The following is a 19690-nucleotide window of genomic DNA, read 5'->3' on the forward strand; positions in this document are numbered from 1 at the left end:
GTTGTGGCATCTGCTTTGCCAGAGGTTGTTTGGTTTCCCCGATGTATTAGTGGGAACCCTGACATTGCATGCTGTTCACAAGTGTGTTGTAATCTGGGGTATAACTTGACACTGCAACTCTGAGTGAGTCTTGCACATGTGCAACAGAGAGGTGTGTTCTGTGTTTGTTCTTGATTATGTTCATGTCACAAGTGGCTGATTCCCAAATATAGCTTCAACCAAACAAGCTGGCATCCTTGATAGCTGCTGCGCATACACCACTGTTCTTTTCTGTGTTAACAAGACACCAAAAGGCTTTGAGGTGGAGGTCATTTTGCAATGTCACAAGTTCGATTTCCTACTGTCCAGCATCCAAGCTGAACATTGCACTTAGTTGCTGAGCAGTTGCATGTTGTGTCCACGTTCATGAAATGATTGGAAATGAATGGCACACATGGCTCAAGCTGATCAAGGTCACAAAACCTGATCTCAAACTCTTGTCCAAGTCTGTTTATGACTTGACTGTACTTTTCTGCAACTGTGTCAAAAGTATCAGATGCAGAAGTATCATCTTTCAGCACCATCAGCACAGAGGCAAAGAGCAGCACTTTTTTTCTGTAAATGCAAAAAGACAATGTGGCTTTAAATACATTTAACTCACTTATCATATCAGCAACAGTCTTACCTTTGTCTTGCAGCTCACAGTTTAAATGGTTCAGTTTCCCAGTAATATCCTTTAAAAATGCAAGTTCAAGTGTGCACTCAGTGTCCTCCAGTAGCGAGGTTTCTTTGCCTTTGGATTGCATGAACTCTTTGATTTCACCCAAAAGTGACACAAAAAACAAAGCAAAATTCATCCCCTGCCAAGCTGTGTTTAGTAGCAGGTCACCATATTCAGCTGACAGCTCCTCCAATAACACCTTGAATGTTCTGTGCTGCTTAGCTCTGGATCAGATCCTGTTTATGATCTTCACGATGGGAGTCATGACATGCCCAAAGGCAACCACCTGTGCACATAACACCTGGTGAATGATGCAGTGGTAATGCAAAAAGTTTGGGAAGTCTGTGTCACCTTTACAGTGAGCGATTAATCTTGGATGTCGGCCGATTATAGACAGAGCCCCATCGGTAGTCACTGATACAAGCTTTTCCAACGCTACCTTTTTCTCCGCGAAAAACTCCTTCACCGTGCAACAGTAGTGAGAGAAGTTCTTCTTTTGTGAAAAAATTATCAAAGACCATCCAAATAAAGACCATGAGCTGCGCTGTGCTGCTGCTGTCCATGGACTCGTCATACTTGATGCTAAACAACCTGCACTTTGCCCACGTGCACCATGTTGGTGACCCCTGCTGTTCACTATATTACTCTGTTTGTGTTGGGGGACCCCATCCTTGGGGTGGACCAATTTTTGGCGCAGCATGTTTTGGGTTTAAAATTCACGGAGATAACCATATTTACTCAGGGCCTTCTTGATGTGAGGTCCTTCTACTTCCCTGGCCATTCTGTCAGCATCCTGATGACACCCAGTTTGTGGTATTTTGGGTCCTTCTCTCACCTCCATACAGCTTGCCTCGTAAACTGTGAAAATGACATTCCCGACAGCGCCATTCAACTCGACCGGCTAGCATGCTTTCAGACAGACAGAGCTTCTGCTGGACCTTATGATCATCAAGTGCAGACCTATCGAGCTCCAATAACAATAATAACAATGACAATCCAATAAATGTATCAGCATGTCAGTGAGCAGGAGACAATAAATCAACCCATTGCATTTCATCCATGCAGACCCAAAACTGCACAAACAGACTAAATTTTCTACACAGGGAAACAAATTTTTTGGACAATGTTTTCACTACCCAGAGATTAGATTACAAAACCCTCCCCAACCTTCATGTCTCTGATCACATAAAAAAAACACAGCATCACTGGTCAGTAAATCCCAACAACGACTGATTGTGTTGAACACTGCTGTTTATATAAGTATTTTATTGTATTGTGTTGTTGTGGCAGGGTGTGATCTGCAGGGCCGTGCAGGGCAGGTGGGCACACCTGTACGGCATCAGTAATCATGCCCCGCCAACTTAAATATGGGACTGGGTCCTGACTGGGGATTGTTGGCGTTGGTGTTGTGCATGTTCACAGTGGTGCCGAAACCCAGGAAGGGAGGCATGGCAGATCCAGGACTGAGCCAGCAGAGGGAGGAACTGATGAGAATGGTGGCCGAGCTGGCGGCCACGTAGTGAGAGCAGGCGGTGGTGGAACGCCTTCAGCAGGAAGAACTGCAGGACGAGACCGAGCGCCACCTAAGAAGAATGGAGGAGATGGCGACACTGCTCCAGGCCTGGACGACCCCGCCACTGCCAGCCACACCGGAATGTACTGACGGTGGGAAGCAGTGGATGAGCTGCTGAAGGTACCTCGGCAGCCGGAGGTGGGGGACGAGCCGCGCGGGAGTCTGCACCTGCTGGAGGAGGGAGAACAGCCGGATTAAGGCCTGCTCCTGCCGGGAGCTGTGGAAGAGCCACTCGCAAGGGTCTGCACCGGACAGAGGAAGAGGGGCTGCTGCATGAAAGCCTGCTCAAGTCGCAAGCTGTGGAGGAGCCGCTCCAGCTGGAGACGTTGGACGAGGATCCAAGGGGTCCACACCGACTGGAGGAAGAGGAGCCGCTCCGGGAAGGACTGTTCCAGCCTTTTAACTGGTTCATTTCCAAATAAAATGTAAATTGCAAAGATAATACGAATATTTCAGGAAATGAACACCTTTTCACAAACTATAGGCCAGTATCACTCCTCTCCTAATGCTCAAAATCTTTAGAAAAACCTTTTAGCAGTAGACCAGAAAAATTCTTAAATAAATATCATTCAATCAACCAAAGTCGGTATGGATTCAGAAGAAAGAGTTCAACTTCAGTGGTGATAATATGCACTTGGAACCAATGCATACCACTTACTGCTAAAGAGACAGACTGAAAGAGGACAGTATATTCTTGTTTTTTAACATAACGCTCACTGATGCAGCCAAGGTCAGAAAAAAAGTGACATATTAGACTGCTTTTTAGTTTCCTTTTTTTTTTTTTTTTTTTTTTTTTTGTCCCGTTTGGATCTATAGCCATCAGAATTGTTGTCTTGAGGCCAAGAAAGATGCCAAGCGAATTTATTTTACCAAGTGGATCATCATGGCCTTGCCATATTGGTCCATTTGATTGACCTTTATTATAATTATGAATTTATTTTATTTTCAGTTGCAAACGGGACAGACATGACTGTGGGATAGGACAGGGGGAAAGAATGAAAGAAAGAGGGGGAGAGAAAGAAAGAAAACCAAAGGGGAGAAGAGACGGTGAGGGGGGGGGGAAGAGAGAAAAAAACAAACAAACAAACAAACAAACAAAAAAAAAAAAAAACTCCTGGGTCACCTGTATGGAGAAAAAAAAACAGAGGAGACAGCAAACAACAAAGAGCAACATAATGAGAGAAAAAAAAAAAGCACCATCACAATAAACTAGCTAGCCATAGATATCAATAGTTACTAAATAATAAACGATATTGTGCAGCACGCAAGATAGACAGCGCACAATGTGCTTTGAGGCAGCAGCCAAGAAAGCTGTAGTCCGCGTCTGTGAATACCCATGTGTACACCTGTGTGCATACCTGTGTGGATCAGCATGCTTGCATTCCAAAGGTTTCTCCATGTAATGATCTGCTAGGGAGTGTGGGGGGGCCACAGCCCTGTCCTTTATGGTATGAAGCAGGTATGGAGGAGATCAAAACTCCAGACATCCAGAGGCCCCCAGAACACAAGAGACCAAGGAAGACCCACAGAGGGGCAGCCGCACCACTGTCCCAGTAAGAGCTAAGGAGAGTCCCAGATGAGGGCTCATTCAGCAGCCGCGGAGCAGAAGCCAGGGGGAGTTGCAGTGACGCGCCCGTGAGCTCCGCCGGCAGCCAGCTGTGCCTGAGTGACCGAGCCCCAGGCCGAGAGGCCGGGGGCACCCCACCTCCGAAATGGCCCGAGCGAGCCCCAATAAGCGGCCGCCAAGGAGTGAGCCGGTGTGTACCTGGACGCCCACCCCCAGATACAAAGAACCACCAACGCACCGACACCTGAGGGAGTCCGCCACCGGCAGGGGAAGTGGTGGTGGGTGGAGATAGGCCTCCAAACCTTGGAGGGCCTGAGGTGTCCCCAGAGAGGTGGCGTCTGATACCCAACCTGACATATAGACACAAACATACAGGCACACACAGACACAAACATCCATTCCCACCCTCATGCTCTCATGTGCACTTACTCCACACTCAACCAATGTGGAGACAGACATAAAGAGACGCTGTATACACGATCACACTCCCCAAGCGTACTCTACAAACCAGGTCTAGGTACCCTTGCCCCTGGAGGGGGGAACCGCACCCAGACCCAGGTGGTGTTACCCTTTTCCCTGCGGTGGGGAGAGGCAGACCGCTTTTTAGTTTCCTTGTTTTCCACTGATTTATTAATTTTTTCACTTTGTCTGAGAAACTGGATTAATGACCATTTGCCAGAGCAGGCAAGTCCACATTTTGTAAATTATACATGTAGTCTTTATCAGAGGTGTGGACTCGAGTCACATGACTTGGACTCGAGTCAGACTCGAGTCATTAATTTTATGACTTTAGACTTGACTTGAAAAAATGTTCTAAGACTTGTGACTTGACTTGGACTTTTACACCAATGACTTGGGACTTGAATTGGACTTGAACCGGTTTACTTGAAAAGACTTGATATTTCACCCCAAATATAAAATTTAACATGCATATTATATAGAGATTGAAAATGTGACGTCATTCACGGGTAGAACCGCAAAGGATTCTGGGAACTCGTGGCAAGCGGTACTAGCGCACGCAGGCTTTCAATTAAAATCAGTTATACAGCGATAAAAAGAAACACAAAAATAGCAAGAAGCTGTTGTATTATTAACTGCAATAGCCGGTCGCATGACAGCCACGGGAAGCCGACGGGTAAAGAGATCGGTTGTTATCGGATTATGTCGTTGAAGAGAAATTGTTCAAGCCATGTTTCCGAAGTAACAAAGACGCGACGGATGGCCTGGATTGCAGCCATTCAAAGACCAAATATAAGTCCCAGAACACTCCAGCTCACAGGTTAGTCTGCTCCAAGCATTTACACGAAGGTCAGTGTTTTTTAGTAGTTAATACGTCATTTTCATAACATAATTGGTGATATAGGTTACAAGCAAGTCTGGCGCTGAACAGAAATTGTCGCGCTATGCTCCTTTATTTATTGTGCATAAATAGTAAATTGTCCTGACACAATATTGTGTTTCGCTTCTGTTATTATGGTACATTGACAAAAACATATGCTTTTATTCACAGGATAAAACAGGTTTTTTGTATCACTAATTGCCCAGTGCGATTACAGCATACAGTATTATTGTCACTGCTACATTTCTGTGATGCTACCAGAAATTATTTCCACTGCTAATTAATTACCGTTGAGCTCAAAGGTCCTATTAATAAACGGTTAACGAATGTGTATTTATGACGACAATTTGTGAGACTGGTAAACTTATGATACGTACGATGGTCTTTCGTTCTACACGGTGCATTTCAAGGTCCTGCACCCATCCGTCGGTAAACTGTACCTGGGCTTGTTGCAGTGACCTGAAGTTACTAAACTTCATGAGTGTATGCACTCACTCCAAGAACCGTATGATTATAAATATGCATATAAATATGCTAAGATGAGATAGCTGACTTCATCTAACTAGCAAATGTTGTCCAGGCTACGTTGGTGATACAGTTTTTTTTTAATGTGTATGATATTTTTGTCATGCGATTTTAAAGCTGGTCCTACAAGCGCATCCAAGAATAACATGCAGCTTATCTCAGAACCGTCGGTGAAAATTATTCTTGGAGCTAAGTTTAATTGAGCTGCATTTTAAAGAGGTGCAATTTCACAATTTGTGTATATTTTCTAAGTTCACTATTTTGTCATGTGTTGAGAAAAACACAGATTTTAAAATTACATGGTCTAATATTTACATTTAGCATAACTGCAACATTATTTTTTCGTTTTTTTTTTTTAAAGACTCGAAAGGACTTGAAATTCAAAGTTTCAGACTTGTGACTTGACTCGGACTTTTACACCAGTGACTTGAGACTCGACTCTGACTTGCCTGACATTACTTGAGACTTGACTTGAGACTTGAGGATAAAGACTTGAGACTTACTTGAGACTTGCAAAACAATGACTTGATCCCACCTCTGGTCTTTATACATGTAGTGTTTCATGGCCACTTTAAATGCACATGTTAATGGTGCAAAAACATGGAACATTTTGGGATTATTTTATTTGACTTTTAAATTACTCAAAAGAAGCCTTGTGCATCTGATTCATTTATGAGAGAACAAAGTTTTTAAATTGATTGCCTGGCTTGGACCTCCCCTTTATGAAGAGGGGCACTGCTGGATGTCAAAAGGGTTTGGGGCACCTGGGCCACTGGGACTTTGTTCTCAACTCGTACGAGAGTGAGCCACCCTTTAGCAGGGGTCGACTGCTCTGAAATTCCTCTGAAATTCTCTACAGTTGGCCATGGGGCACCATGGAACCAAAATATGGTAAGAATTGCGCTGGGAGACACTTAAAAGAAGTGGAGGATCTATCGGTGTTGTGAGGGGAAAAAAAGATGAGTGGTAAGTGTGTTAGCCTGACTATTAGCCTATAAATCCGTCTTCAGTATTATATGAATCATGATAAAACACACCTACCATGTTTTGGGTTCCTGCAACTGGTCCGTCGGGTTATTGTCTCCCCAGAAACACTTCCTTTGTGTTTTTTCCTATTTCAGTTTTTGTTTTTCCTATTTCCATTGTATTTTGTGTGCTTTTGCAGCGTTTTTCTTATTGCTGTTTTTTTTAAGTTGCAGTCCGTTTGGCCTCTCAGGGCCACCATACTACCCTCCACCACCACATCCTCTTTTTTTAACCAAGTGTCTAAAGGTGGTATAGAAGTGAATTAATCAAAGCATCATCATCTTAAATCTGAATTAGTCTACTACATTTGATGTAAGCCAACACTCATCCTAAAGACCACAGCCATTATACATTAATAAAAATAAAAATATAAAATATACACAATGGTGCACTGAGATAAACTTTTTACCTGATATGAACTACTCAGTATTTTCATGTCTTTCTCTCCCTGTGAGATACAGCAGCTGGATCTTGAGCTAGCAACACACTATAAGACAAACTGCGCACAAACAGTTTGTGTATTTGCTGATGCTTGTTGAGCTGAGCTTTGAAATTACCTGACAACTGAAAAAAGTTACTTTCTTTATGCTCGCTCCCATTCTACAGTAATAGCTAAATCTTAATAAGTAACAAGATCAAACAGTTGATCAAAAATCCAACAAAAAGCAACCACAAACATGTTTAATTAATCATTTTCATAACTTGAAATGCAAATTGTAAATTTTAAAAACCTATGCACAAGTTCTGCAAACAACAACATTATATCCAGCTATTTGCCTAAAAAAGGCAGCCAAGGCATTCTTCATATAACAATTTCAAACTATTTACAGATCAATCAGGTGTTCTGTATCAAATAAAATAAGATAAGAATTTTATTTATCCCGAGGGAAATTCTTTTGTCATGAATATGCTCACTGTGGCAAGAGGAAAAAGAAAAAATGCATGCACAAGAATAGAATAAAAACTATAAAGATAATAAATTAAAAAGAAATACAATAAAATAGAATAAAAATAGAATAAAATAAAATAAATTAACATACCTATCAATATAAGTGACATACGTCATGCAATGAATAAAAAAAATAGTTTAGCAGCATATAATGGGGGAATGAGACAAACATTCAATCAATAACAAACAGATGAATAATAATATTGCACAATCTGAGTAAAAGACAAAGTTTCATTAATATTAATCCTAAAAAGTCATCTACAGAGCAAGGAGGAGTTGTAAAAGATGCCATACACATATCTGTGCAACTCCAAAAAATAATTTCTGTCCACTATAAGACAGAGGAGCACATCACACCTGGAGACAGTGTTTAGGTGGCTGTCTCCAGGTGTGATGTGCAACTGTGACATTTAGCAGTCAACTAAACTCGTCGCCATCACACCATCTGTGTGTTGAAAAATAATAACGTGTCCAGATCGCAATTTCTTGTTAGTAACAGTAACAGCATTGTAACGATAGAAACACTAATTAGTCAGATTACTAGTTAGTGAAATGTCACTTTTAACACCATTATTCCCATCACTGCCGAAAAGTAGTCCACTGGATGTCTTTTATCTCACATTATAAACGCCATAGCTGACCCTAAAGTAACAAGTCTGTTTTGAAAATGTCAGAACTAGAAAGTAAAGATATTTGTTTAAAAATATAAGAAGTAAAATGTTGTCAGAAAAATAAATTTTAATAATAGATAAAGTGCAGATACCTGAAAATTCTACAGTAAGTTTTGTTACTTTTTCTCTTCCCACCTCTGTGAATCAGTACTGTGATTTGTTCAGATAAACATGCACAGAAAGAAATTCTTTTGTATCAAGGCAACAAACTGTTTAGTAAATATACAGTTTATGTAATACCTGAGTTAAACTTCTGCTCAAGTGGTTACACTCTTAATATGATCATTTTAAATTGTTAACCGATACATTCAGTGAAATTTTAAATGTACCATGAAATGTAAACACAGGAAGGATATTATCTAGAGTATTATAGGAGATAACAGCAACAAAAGAAAACTGTTTCCTACCTTCAGCATATGCACGGATGACAGTAGTGAGCACTAAAACAGAGAAAGTCTAAATCAATAAAAAGTAAGGCTTTTGTTAATGAGTCAGTGCCATTCAAACAGTCAGAAGTGTACTTACAGAAAAAGCCCGCCATGCAGAGCAGAGAGTGCCCCATCATCACATCCAGCCTGCTGCACTCTGATCCACAGATGATCTCAAACAGCTTTACTTTAAAGAAAAAAGGAGAAGTTATGTTTTAGTGACACATGAGCAAAGCAATTCTCATTCAGTGGCACCATTAGCTAATAGTTAAACTATAGACAGTGTCTATAAGAAGGTATTTTATTTATTTATTTTTATACAGTGCTCTCTATTCTTTACAAAAATTATGTGTAGTCTTATCGTTAATTCAGGGGAAGGAGTTGATGAATATTTCAAAACTGATGAAAATGGCCAGGAATAATTGTTAAGTAAAAGACATGAGCAAAGAGAAGTTCATCTTATGACCATGACCATGTAGATAAATGGCTGGACTTTTTGATATGAATATGTTTCTGCATGTCCTCCTTTTGAAAGTCACAATTCTTATTTCAGTCTCTTGCAAGAACAACTAATATTGCCAGAAACCAAATGTGCTACCCACTTCACTCACTTTGATGATCAACATAGGTTCTTGTCCATTATTGGTAGAGATCAAGAAAATACTTTCAAAATGAAGAAATGTACTTAAGCTTTTAAATTTAGCAGTATTGACTGCACTGAGGAAATATTAATTAATGCGTTGATATTTTTTCAAGATTTGTGTGCAGCTTGGTGTTTTTGAGTTTTCAATAACCAGACCTTTGACTTTTGTTTATTTTAAAAAGGATTACAAGTCTTGCTAAACTGAAAAAGGGTCGTACTCTTTCATTTTAAATTTATTACATTTAAACTTATTCTCATGGGAAACATGAATGAAAACTTTAAATTGTAGTTATAAAATATTTTTGAAATTAATTATTAAACATTTTACTTTTCTTTTCTTGCCTTAATCAAAATACTGGAGTTCTGACAACTTTCAGCTTATATGTTCATCAACTTAAAAAATCTCAGTACAATCAGTTGCCTCAGTTTTGGTGGTGATGGGGCGGTAGATTTGATACATTCATACAAGATAGATATGTAGATTTTTACATTTCTTTTTTATTTTTCTATTGTTTTTATGAGGGATATAGCGAGTTTAGTGGGAAAAGTGTTTTGCCACCCATCTGAGTGACTTAATCCAGAATCAATTTTGGGGGGTTTTCTTAACCTAGATTAGGGGTTGGAAAATAATAATAATAATAATTTATTTTCCCAAATCACGCGGAGCCACACTAAAAGGACTAAAGAGCCGCATGTGGCTCCACGTGATTTGGGAAAATAATTTTTCTTTTTTAAGTAATTAGCTGAAGTGTATTTTATTTATGTTAGTTCTTTTTTAACTTGTAGTTCTAAATTGGAAGATTATTGTGATTTTGAATTATAAATATAAAATTATATTCTATTATTTTTTGATCGCTCAAAATCAAGGCATGTCCCACTGGAATTCTATTCTAATTCTATTCTATTCTATATATATATATGTATAGATAGATAGATAGATAGATCTATCTATAGATCTCTTTTTGTTCCTGTGATCATTTCTCTGTACTTCCCTTCTCTTCTTTTGGTACCATTGTAGCCTTAAGCAATCAGCTTCATAATAAAGGTCACCTTTGTTTTACACTAAGTCCTGATCTACATTTAGTTCTGCTTTTTGAACTGACTCTGGACAGACTCAGATAATTTGGATTGGTAGTATGTAGTGTTGAACACAAATATCATTATTACATATATTATATTACAGTGTTTCAGTCTGTTTTAAATCATCTGTTAGTTGGGTTTTTTTGGGGGGGGGGGGGGTTGTTTGTGTATAATCACATGCGAAATTCAGTGTGCATTTGTACATACTAGTACATGTACATGAGCTTGACAGAGGATCCCAGTACTTCCTCTGGGTACTGGAAATACACAAATAAAGGCTTCTAAATTTGTCGGAAAGTTTGGTGTACCGGTACTAAGGTTTTGAAGATGAAGTGAAGTTGTGATATGGTAATGGAAATAATTTATCTTGGCAGTCAGTGGTAGTTTTTTGACGTGTGTGTGTGTGTGCATGTATAGATAGATAGATAGATAGATAGATAGATAGATAGATAGATAGATAGATAGATAGATAGATAGATAGATAGATAGATAGATAGATAGATAGATAGATAGATAGATAGATAGATAGATAGATAGATAGATAGAGTGAGAGCATAGGAAATTGGGTTGAAAATTGAGGGTGAACTTGTGAGGTTTAGAAATGTCCAGAGCATCACAACAGAAAGGTAAAAATAAAAATAAAGAAGAGAGAGAGAGAGAGAGAGAGAGAGAGAGAGAGAGAGAGAGAGAGAGAGAGAGAGAGAGAGAGAGAGAGAGAGAGAGAGAGAGAGAGAGAGTGAGTGTGTGTCACGGGGTGCCGAGGCAGGCCGTGTGAGGATTAATAATGGACCCAAGATGCAGACTGCGTAGTAGTGAGTGAGCTTTATTTACAAAAGGGTGAAGTACAACACAAAAAGGGTGGCGAGAAGCAGAACTGAAAACACTCTAAACTGGGAAAACTAAAACTTGAAAACTGAAAAACTGAAAACAAAACCAAAGCACTGGAAAGTCAAAAAACAAATCACGAGTCCAAAATCAAAAGAAAAAAAAAGGAAACACACCAGAACTCAAGAAAACAAAGTCCAAAACAGAACACCTCAGAGGACCGGCCCGGAGGCCAACAGCACAGGAGCCTGGACCGTTCAGGGGGCCGTGCTACCGTGCGGACGGCAAGGGTGGCGATGAGCAGACAGTTCAGGGGGCCTATACCTATGTATAGACTGATAGAAGATATTATGGTGTCCCTACAATATGAGTAAATTAACCCTAAAACATTATCAACACTTATTCACTGTTTTCAGTTTTACTGTGGATTTGAATTATTTATTTAAAACAAATCATTTGCAGAAATTCAAAAACAGAGGTGAGATGTCAGGATGTTTTCTGTTGTGAATCTAATAGGGTTATAACAATTATTGCTTAAAAACGTTTACCTTTATTTTGCTCAAGTTCCCATAGTAACTTTAAAACTTCAGTGCATACTGAGTAAATGCACAAAGTATTGCAACAAACCACACGTTGCTTCACTGTGTTAAACATTTCACTTATAATTGGATTGAACATCCAGTTCCTCTTTGCAAATACTGAGGTTTGATAGCAAAATAAAACAACACCACATTCACATCAGAGCTAAAGTGTGTTTAGGAGACGTAAAATGTAAATAATGTAAATTGTCAATACAGCGATTATAGTTTCTACACAACACAAGGAACATGAGGGAGGCCCGCCGATCTATCAGCTCTGACGGCGTGTCAGTGTACGTGCCATCGAGGGAGAAAGCCGACATCTGACTGATTCTGATGCGTTGGTTCCGCGCTTTGTTTTTACGTCTTTTTGCAGAATCTGTTTACCTGCTCTCATTTACTGTTTTACCTGTTCGCCAGTTGTCAAAACACTCTTGTGAGATTTAACCGCACAAAATAACTTTATATTTAAAAATTGATTTAGGATTGTAATAAATCAATTTCGCTTCATTTTAAAAATCGCTTCATTTTTTAAAATCGATTTTAGTCAGAAAAATCAAAACCCACTCCTATATCTGATATGTCCTGACAAACCAGAAGTGTAGTGTTTCTCTTGATAAAATCCCTAACAAAATTATTTTTATAATAGTTGATTAAATGAGATCAGGGTAGATTCTTCTAGATCCTGTGATTTTGAGTTGTTGTTATCCTTGGAAAAAAAATGATTATCGCAATCTGGCAAAACTATATTATCGTCTTGTGAAATGTAACATAAGTTTACTGAATTTGTACACCGGGTTGGTGACATGATTTATCATAACTTTAAAATAATGGCTTTATTCTTATTGGTTTGCATATCTTCACATATACCACAACTCAAGTTTAGAGTCCAAGCTTCCAACTCTTTCCTTCAATTTTAAAGAAAAAATAATTTGGTCTTATAGAAAGAATAGTTTTAGCTTGATACATGCTTGGAGTTTGTGACATATTTGTGTTTTAGCCACATACTGGGACAGGACTTTGTCTGCAACCAGGGTGAGGTTAATAAACTTAACCCTGCATTCTGCTGAGCCACCAGAGTCAAAGGAACGTTCTGCTCCAGTATGACCTGATGGTATGCTTTTCATTCTGTACATGGTCTTTGAATTTCTCTAAAATATGCACTCATTCAAATTACTTTCTGAAGCTATAGGAATATGAACAACTGACCGAAACATTAATTCAGTTTGCTTCCCACCAGACATTTCCCAGTCAAGAGCAGAGGGTCCAGTGCAGCCTGTCCTTAGGGTTTTCCCCAAGACGCAACATGGACACAGCAAGAGGGCATTCATTTGTGGTACAGAGACTACACATGGTTAGAGCACTCCATCAGTAGAGACTCCGGCAGAAAGTGTTCAAGAGGAAATAAAAAGGGAAGTTAAACAAAGTTGGGTGTAATAGCTGATGAAACCTAAGACCTTCAGAAAAAAGATAAAATGTCACTGATCATCAGATAAACCTTTCAGAGAGGTCATACATGAGGGCTTTCTTGACTTCATGAAGGCTGACAGCTCAGATGCAGCAGAGCTCGCTGCTTAGATAATAAAATGACTTGAAAAACATGGGCTGTGTTATTTCCTGTTTTACTTTGACGGTCCCATGTATTATATCTAATTAATCCCAGCTGTGTTTCCCCCGTTCCCTCCTTGGTATATTTAAACCCTGTGCTTTCCATTGCCCTTTGCTGTCTCGTACCCTCTTAGCTGTGTGATTTTCCTGTGCTAAGTGTTCCCTTGTAACTCTTAGTATCCTGTTCTCTAGTCTTAGTTTAAATTTCCCAGGTTAAGTTTTGTTTTGTAGTATCCTAAGGTTTAACAGCAAAATGAAGCTGCCTTTTAAGTTCATCCCTGTGTGTACCAAGTCCTGCATTTGGGACCTTCCTCCTGCTTGCCACAGCACAATACGACAAAACAACACGACCAAGACAGGCTCAGTCCAGGAGAGCGATCTGACCCGCATCCTAAGTCTGTGGAGGACAGTTTCCCATGCCTCGGACACAAAAACAGTGTCTGTTGGGATTAATGCCATCAATTCTTGTAGTTGAACTAAAGACCTGTATGGGGTTTTTTTTTTTTTGTTTTTTAAAGTAACAAAGGCAGCAAATAAATTTAAGGTTAACTTTATTATCTGTTGATATATCAAAACAAAGCAGGAGCTCGTTTATTCTGAATTTTTTGTCTTGCTTTGACATGTATGTGTGGAAATGCACACTGAATGTCACATTGATTAAATGTAAACACAATGGAAGAAAAACAGATGATTTGAAACACTGACTGAAACGCTGTAATATGATACATGTAATATTGATGTTTGTGTTGAACACTACATATTGCCAATCCAGATCAGTTTAAAAAGCAGAACCAAATGTAGATCAGGACTCAGAACCAAACAAAGGTGACCTTTATGATAAAGCTGAGCGCTTCAGGCCACAATGGTAACAAATGACAAAAAGACAGTTATAGAGAACTGATCACAGAAACACAAACACTTACCTGTGGGGCATAACAAATGCTTCCGTTTGGTCTCTGTTCAGGTTACAAAAGTTTTGACTTATACAAACAAGAAAAAACAATAATAGTAGTTCAGTAAATTGTTTGCACAGGGTGAAAAACAGAGGAGTGAGATGTCAGGATGTTTTTTGTTCCGTGTGTAATTGTATTTTAATAATTATTCCAAACCTTTACCATTATATGTACTCATGTTGCTACAGCACCTTTACAACTTGACTGCATAATGAGTAAATACACAAAGCACTGCCATAAACAGGGCAGGACTGGGACAGGAAGTCGGGCACCTGGTATTTTTGGTCCAGGCCATACATCTCTATAATATACACATATCTATATAACAACAACAATAAACCATGTGTTGCTTCGTCGTGTTAAATACCTCACTTATAACGGGACCAAATTGTCAGCTCTTCTTTGTACTAGGTTTAATAGCAAGAATAAGACATTAGAGTTAACAGGTTTTTAAATGGGTTTTAGAGCAGTGGGTTGATGTGGATGTGCGTGTGTCTTTGTGCATGCATGTGCCTGTAGCCCTGAGGCAGTCCTCAGTTCGTGCTGGCCTCTGGCAGGCTCAGCTTTTTGGGTGTGGGCACTCTGCCTGGTGCTTTCGTCTTCTTTCTGCTCTTTTCAAGGGGGTTGTTTCTTTATCCATTATGCTTTGTTGTGCTTTGTTCTTTTTTCCCCATTTCCTCCTTTTTCTTTTCCTTTCTTTCTTCTCCTTTCCTCTTCATGATCTGCACCTCCCAAATGTCATGTCTGACACTGTTACACTACACATGTCTGTGTAGGTTCTCAGTCATTGAAGTCACGTTTGTCTAAGTAGCTTGAGGTGGGAAAGTGACAGGACTTGTTTCTTGAAGACGTTTCACCTCTCATCTGAGAAGGTTCTTCACTTCTAAGGTCAAATGTTGGAAAGTCACAGACTTTAACCCCTAGTGGGAGTGTCCCTAGGAGGGTCGCTGACTCACTACTGATCATGGGCCTTACAGTTTTTCTCCATTGGTTTGGCTCATTTCTTGAAACAGAAATTACATTCTCAAAATAACATGGACAAACCTCTTGGCAAATGTTCACAACAGAATGGCATTTCTCATTCATTTTATCAAGTGGCAAATGCCTAAGTACATGTCTCAATTGTCTCAGTGCATCTTTGCAAATGATTAAGTACAAGTAGCCTACAGTTATACAGTTAGCCCACATTTAGCACATTTTCCAAATGAATAGATCTTGTAGATCTAAACTGATTAGTTGATTCTCAGTCTAATGATCATTCTCTCCAAAACATGTCAGCATGATTTCATTGTATAAGTACTCGCATGCACAACTGTCTGTTCAATTGTCAAAATTGGTCAAGAACATAATACCATGAATACCATATATGAATTTCTTTGAATATTTGATAAATTGATGACAGTCATTGACAGTCAGGTGAAACTAGACTAACGAAGGGGGAGTGTCATGATTGTGTGCTGCCAAACACAGATATATAGAGCTTGACCAGAGCCAGTCCGAGGCTCTGAACATGGATAGACAAGGCCAAGCAAACGGACAAGGGGAAGTTCTTCCTCAAGGAGGAAGAAGAAGAAGAAGAAGAAGAAGAAGAAGACTGAGAATGCGTGGTGGAGGAATAGGGGGAAGAGGCCGCAAATAATGCCATCACATTGCGACAGATCCGTGATGCCATCCTTCAGTACAATCATATATTCCAGAATATAAACACAATAAGCATCTCCACAATAGACTGGGTTTTGAAGAAGCATCAGATGACAATGAAACAAATCTACAGGGTACCATTTGAGAGGAGCTCTGACAGAGTGAAGGATCTGCGCTACCAGTATATAAATGTAAGTCAGTTACTGGTTGTCTCTCATTATAACCTTACCTGTAATCACAGTAAGCAGTAGTTCACTTATTTGGTTTCAATACCTCCTTTACCTGATTTCAGAATCAGTATTTGCTTCATCTGACTTCAACAATTTCAACAGAAACCTGCAGTTTACTGTATGATACAATTCTCATTATAATCCTTATTTTGTTGTCTCCCAATCAAATCTATCTAATATTGTAGGTTTTACTGTAACATCTCAGTAAGTCACCAGTATTTCCCACTCCCCTTTCTATCAAATACCCCTGCAGTACTTCCTCATAGGCCTATCACTAGTTTAGAACCACTGGAGCAGTGGCCTGTAGTATATTGAACCTGTGGGGGAGAACATGTAATTGTCTAACTGTAGTATATGACTCTTCTGTATGACTGATTTTATGTTCTTTACTCTATTTTAGAGAATAATGGCATTGGAAGGATATGAGACCCCTCACATCCTGGTGTTCGTGGATAAAGCTGGCTTCAACCTGGCCAAGGGCCGAAGACGTGGCCGTAATATTATTGGCCACCTGGCCACAGTGGATGTCCCAGGTCAGCGAGGGGGCAATATAACTATGTGTGCTGCCATTTCTGAGAATGGTGTGGCCACTCACATCCCCAGTCTTGGCCCATACAACACACACAAGCTCCTCATCTTCTTGGATCGCCTTTATACCGATTTTATCCCTGAAAATGAGAGAGGTCTCATAGGGCCTCACCTACCCATTTATGTAATTGTGTGGGACAATGTCAATTTCCACCATAGCCCACTCATTAGGGGCTGGTTTGCAACGCATCCAAGGATGGTCATGGGGTTCCTACCACCTTACTCTCCTCAATCCGATAGAGGAGTTTTTCTCTGCTTGGAGGTGGAGAGTGTATGAGCATCATGCTCAGGATCAGCCGTCCCTGCTCCATGCTATGGACGCAGCGTATGACGACATTACAGGAGATCAATGCAGGGGACCAGACGGACAACAGCATGTAAATAATCAGGAGGGTGAAGACAGTGGACAAGAGCGGGAGAATGAGTACAGCGACCACTGAATAAGTCCTTGTTTTTTGATTTTGTGTTCATACAATTTACTACTGTAATGTACATTTTCTTTTTACATATGTATAAAACTTTCTTTGCGTGTGAATAAAAAATGGTTATAATTTCCTTGGTTGTGTGAGTGCAATCTGTGATGTCAAACCTTGGAGGCTAGTCTTTTCTGTCCTCTGCCATAGTGACAAAACACCTAAACATTTTGTATGGCAGTACTCACACAATGCCAAAGGGACGATGCATTTTGGGGGCACTGACTATTCAGATTAGAAAGAAATGTAGTTTTGACACATGAGTGAACTGTTTTAGGGGAGGTATGAGCTTTTGCAGGTGGACCATGTTGTTGTGATCAACCATCCAGGTTTATTTTGACAAAAGCACCAAGAATAATGAGAATGTCCGATCTGTGTCGAGAAATGAGCCAAAGCTATTGAGAAGGATCTTTGCCATTTTGGAGACACTGACTGTTTAAATGAGAAAGGGATTTAGATTGAAGCCTGAGTGAACAGTTTTGGAAGAGATGTGAGCTTTTGCAGGTGAGCTATAGTGTTGTGCTAAACTGTAAGAGTGTTTTGCCAAATGATCTTAGAGTTTTGAGAATGTAATTTCTGTTTCAAGAAATAAGCCAAACCAATGGAGAAAAACTGTAATAGAGTTCGAGAATGTGACGTCATTTCGGGGGTAAAACCGCAAAGGATTTTACCTTTGCGCGCTATTATTGTCTTATAATAGCGCGCGAGCTATTATAAGACAACAATCACACAGAGATAAACAGAGACACAGAGATTGGCAAGAAGCTGTTGTGTTATTAACTACCATAGCCGGTCACATGACAGCCATGGGAAGCCGACGGGTGAAGAGATCGTTTTTTATCGGATTCCTTCATGGAAGAAAAATTGTTCAAGTCATGTTTCCAAAGTCACGAAGAGGCAACGGAGGGCCTGGATTGCGGGGTAAGTCCCGAGACACACTGAAATCCCTTTCACTGGAAAGAACAGTGACTGTCGCTGTCCCCTCTCTCTTCCAGTACTCCGGAGCGAAGAGACAGACAGGGCAGCCGGGGACGTCGCCAGGTTTTCTGTGCCCCGCTCCGATTTGAGTGGATTTTAATGCTGTCGCTGATGCCGCTGGACTTTTAGTGTTGTTTTTATGTTTTAAGTTGGGCAGCACACTAATGTCTTAGTCCGCTCTGTATGCTCGTATGGGTCTAATCCTTTCACTCCTTTGATTTTTTTTTTCGTCGTACCTTCTTTTTGCCTTTTCATAGCGGCTAAGATGAACAGGCACATGGTTAAATACATGAGTGGGGCACAGGAAGGTATTGGCAAGAATACCAGAGGTGCAAAACACCAGCTACTGGTAGACCGAGCAGTCAGCTGAAACTGCAAGACTAGCCTGACCAACCTGTGCACTGCCTGGATTGATTACAAGAAGGCCTATGACTCAATGCCCCACACCTGGAATGCCTAGAACTGTACAAGATCAACAGGACTCTGAGAGCCTTCATCAGGAACTCAATGGGAATGTGGCGGACAACATAGAAGCCAACTCCAAGCCCATAGCACAAGTCACCATCAAGTGCGGGATCTACCAAGGAGATGCTCTGTCCCCACTGCTGTTCTGTATAGACCTGAACCCCCTCAGTGAGATCATTAACAAGACTGGCTACGACTACAGAATGGAGCAGTTGTCAGCCACCTCCTGTACATGGAATACATCAAGCTGTTTGCCAAGAGTGAACGAGATTACCAGGATGCATAGCAATGACATCGGAATATCGTTCGAACTGGAGAAATGTAGTCCGATGATAACGAAGAGAGGGCGCGCTCTTCCCAGCAGGGCCGAAACACAGAAAACATTTTTAATTTTGGTGCGTACCAATTAATACATGTAGGTACTCATTAGAGTTCTAGAGCAAAAAAAAATAATGTCAACCCCTGATTTTATGACTCTCCACAGGATTTCTCTAACATGTGCGCACACACACACAATGTGTGTGTTATTTATTATATCATTATACAGTATATAATATAATCTGATATAATTACTCCTAACATTATATATTAGTCATTAATATGTAGTAGTAGTAGTACGGTGTGGTGTTAATCATCAAATAAAATAATTAATTCAGCTTTATCTAGGATTAGATAATGCTGGTATTTGTACATGCTGATGATGTGATTGTACAGATGTTTTGTTATCTTGTGCATGTGTAATGGGACTAATATTAATATCTTCCAATTTTGTCCTTAGAGAGAAGCATAAAAGATGCCTGTGTTGAACGTGCAACTGGCAAGTGCAAGAAAATAGTGAGTGCCTTTTCTT

General features: G+C 40.0%; 1 protein-coding gene across 1 annotated transcript in view; it reads right to left on the minus strand.

The window, feature by feature from the left end:
* Positions 1–2685, minus strand: part of LOC113018855 (obscurin-like) — a 34568-nt gene extending 31883 nt beyond the window's left edge. Inside the window, exons 1-2 of the mRNA XM_080295350.1 lie at positions 2398–2685; positions 2121–2283 (exon numbers count right to left, since the gene is read on the minus strand). Of these exons, the coding sequence (XP_080151476.1) occupies positions 2121–2283; positions 2398–2685 (451 nt within the window). The remainder of the gene's footprint in view (positions 1–2120; positions 2284–2397) is intronic.
* Between the last annotated feature and the right edge of the window lie 17005 nt (positions 2686–19690).

The sequence above is a fragment of the Astatotilapia calliptera genome, chromosome 3, assembly GCF_964374335.1.
Source record: "Astatotilapia calliptera chromosome 3, fAstCal68.1, whole genome shotgun sequence".
In the NCBI taxonomy this organism is placed as follows: Eukaryota; Metazoa; Chordata; class Actinopteri; order Cichliformes; family Cichlidae; genus Astatotilapia; species Astatotilapia calliptera.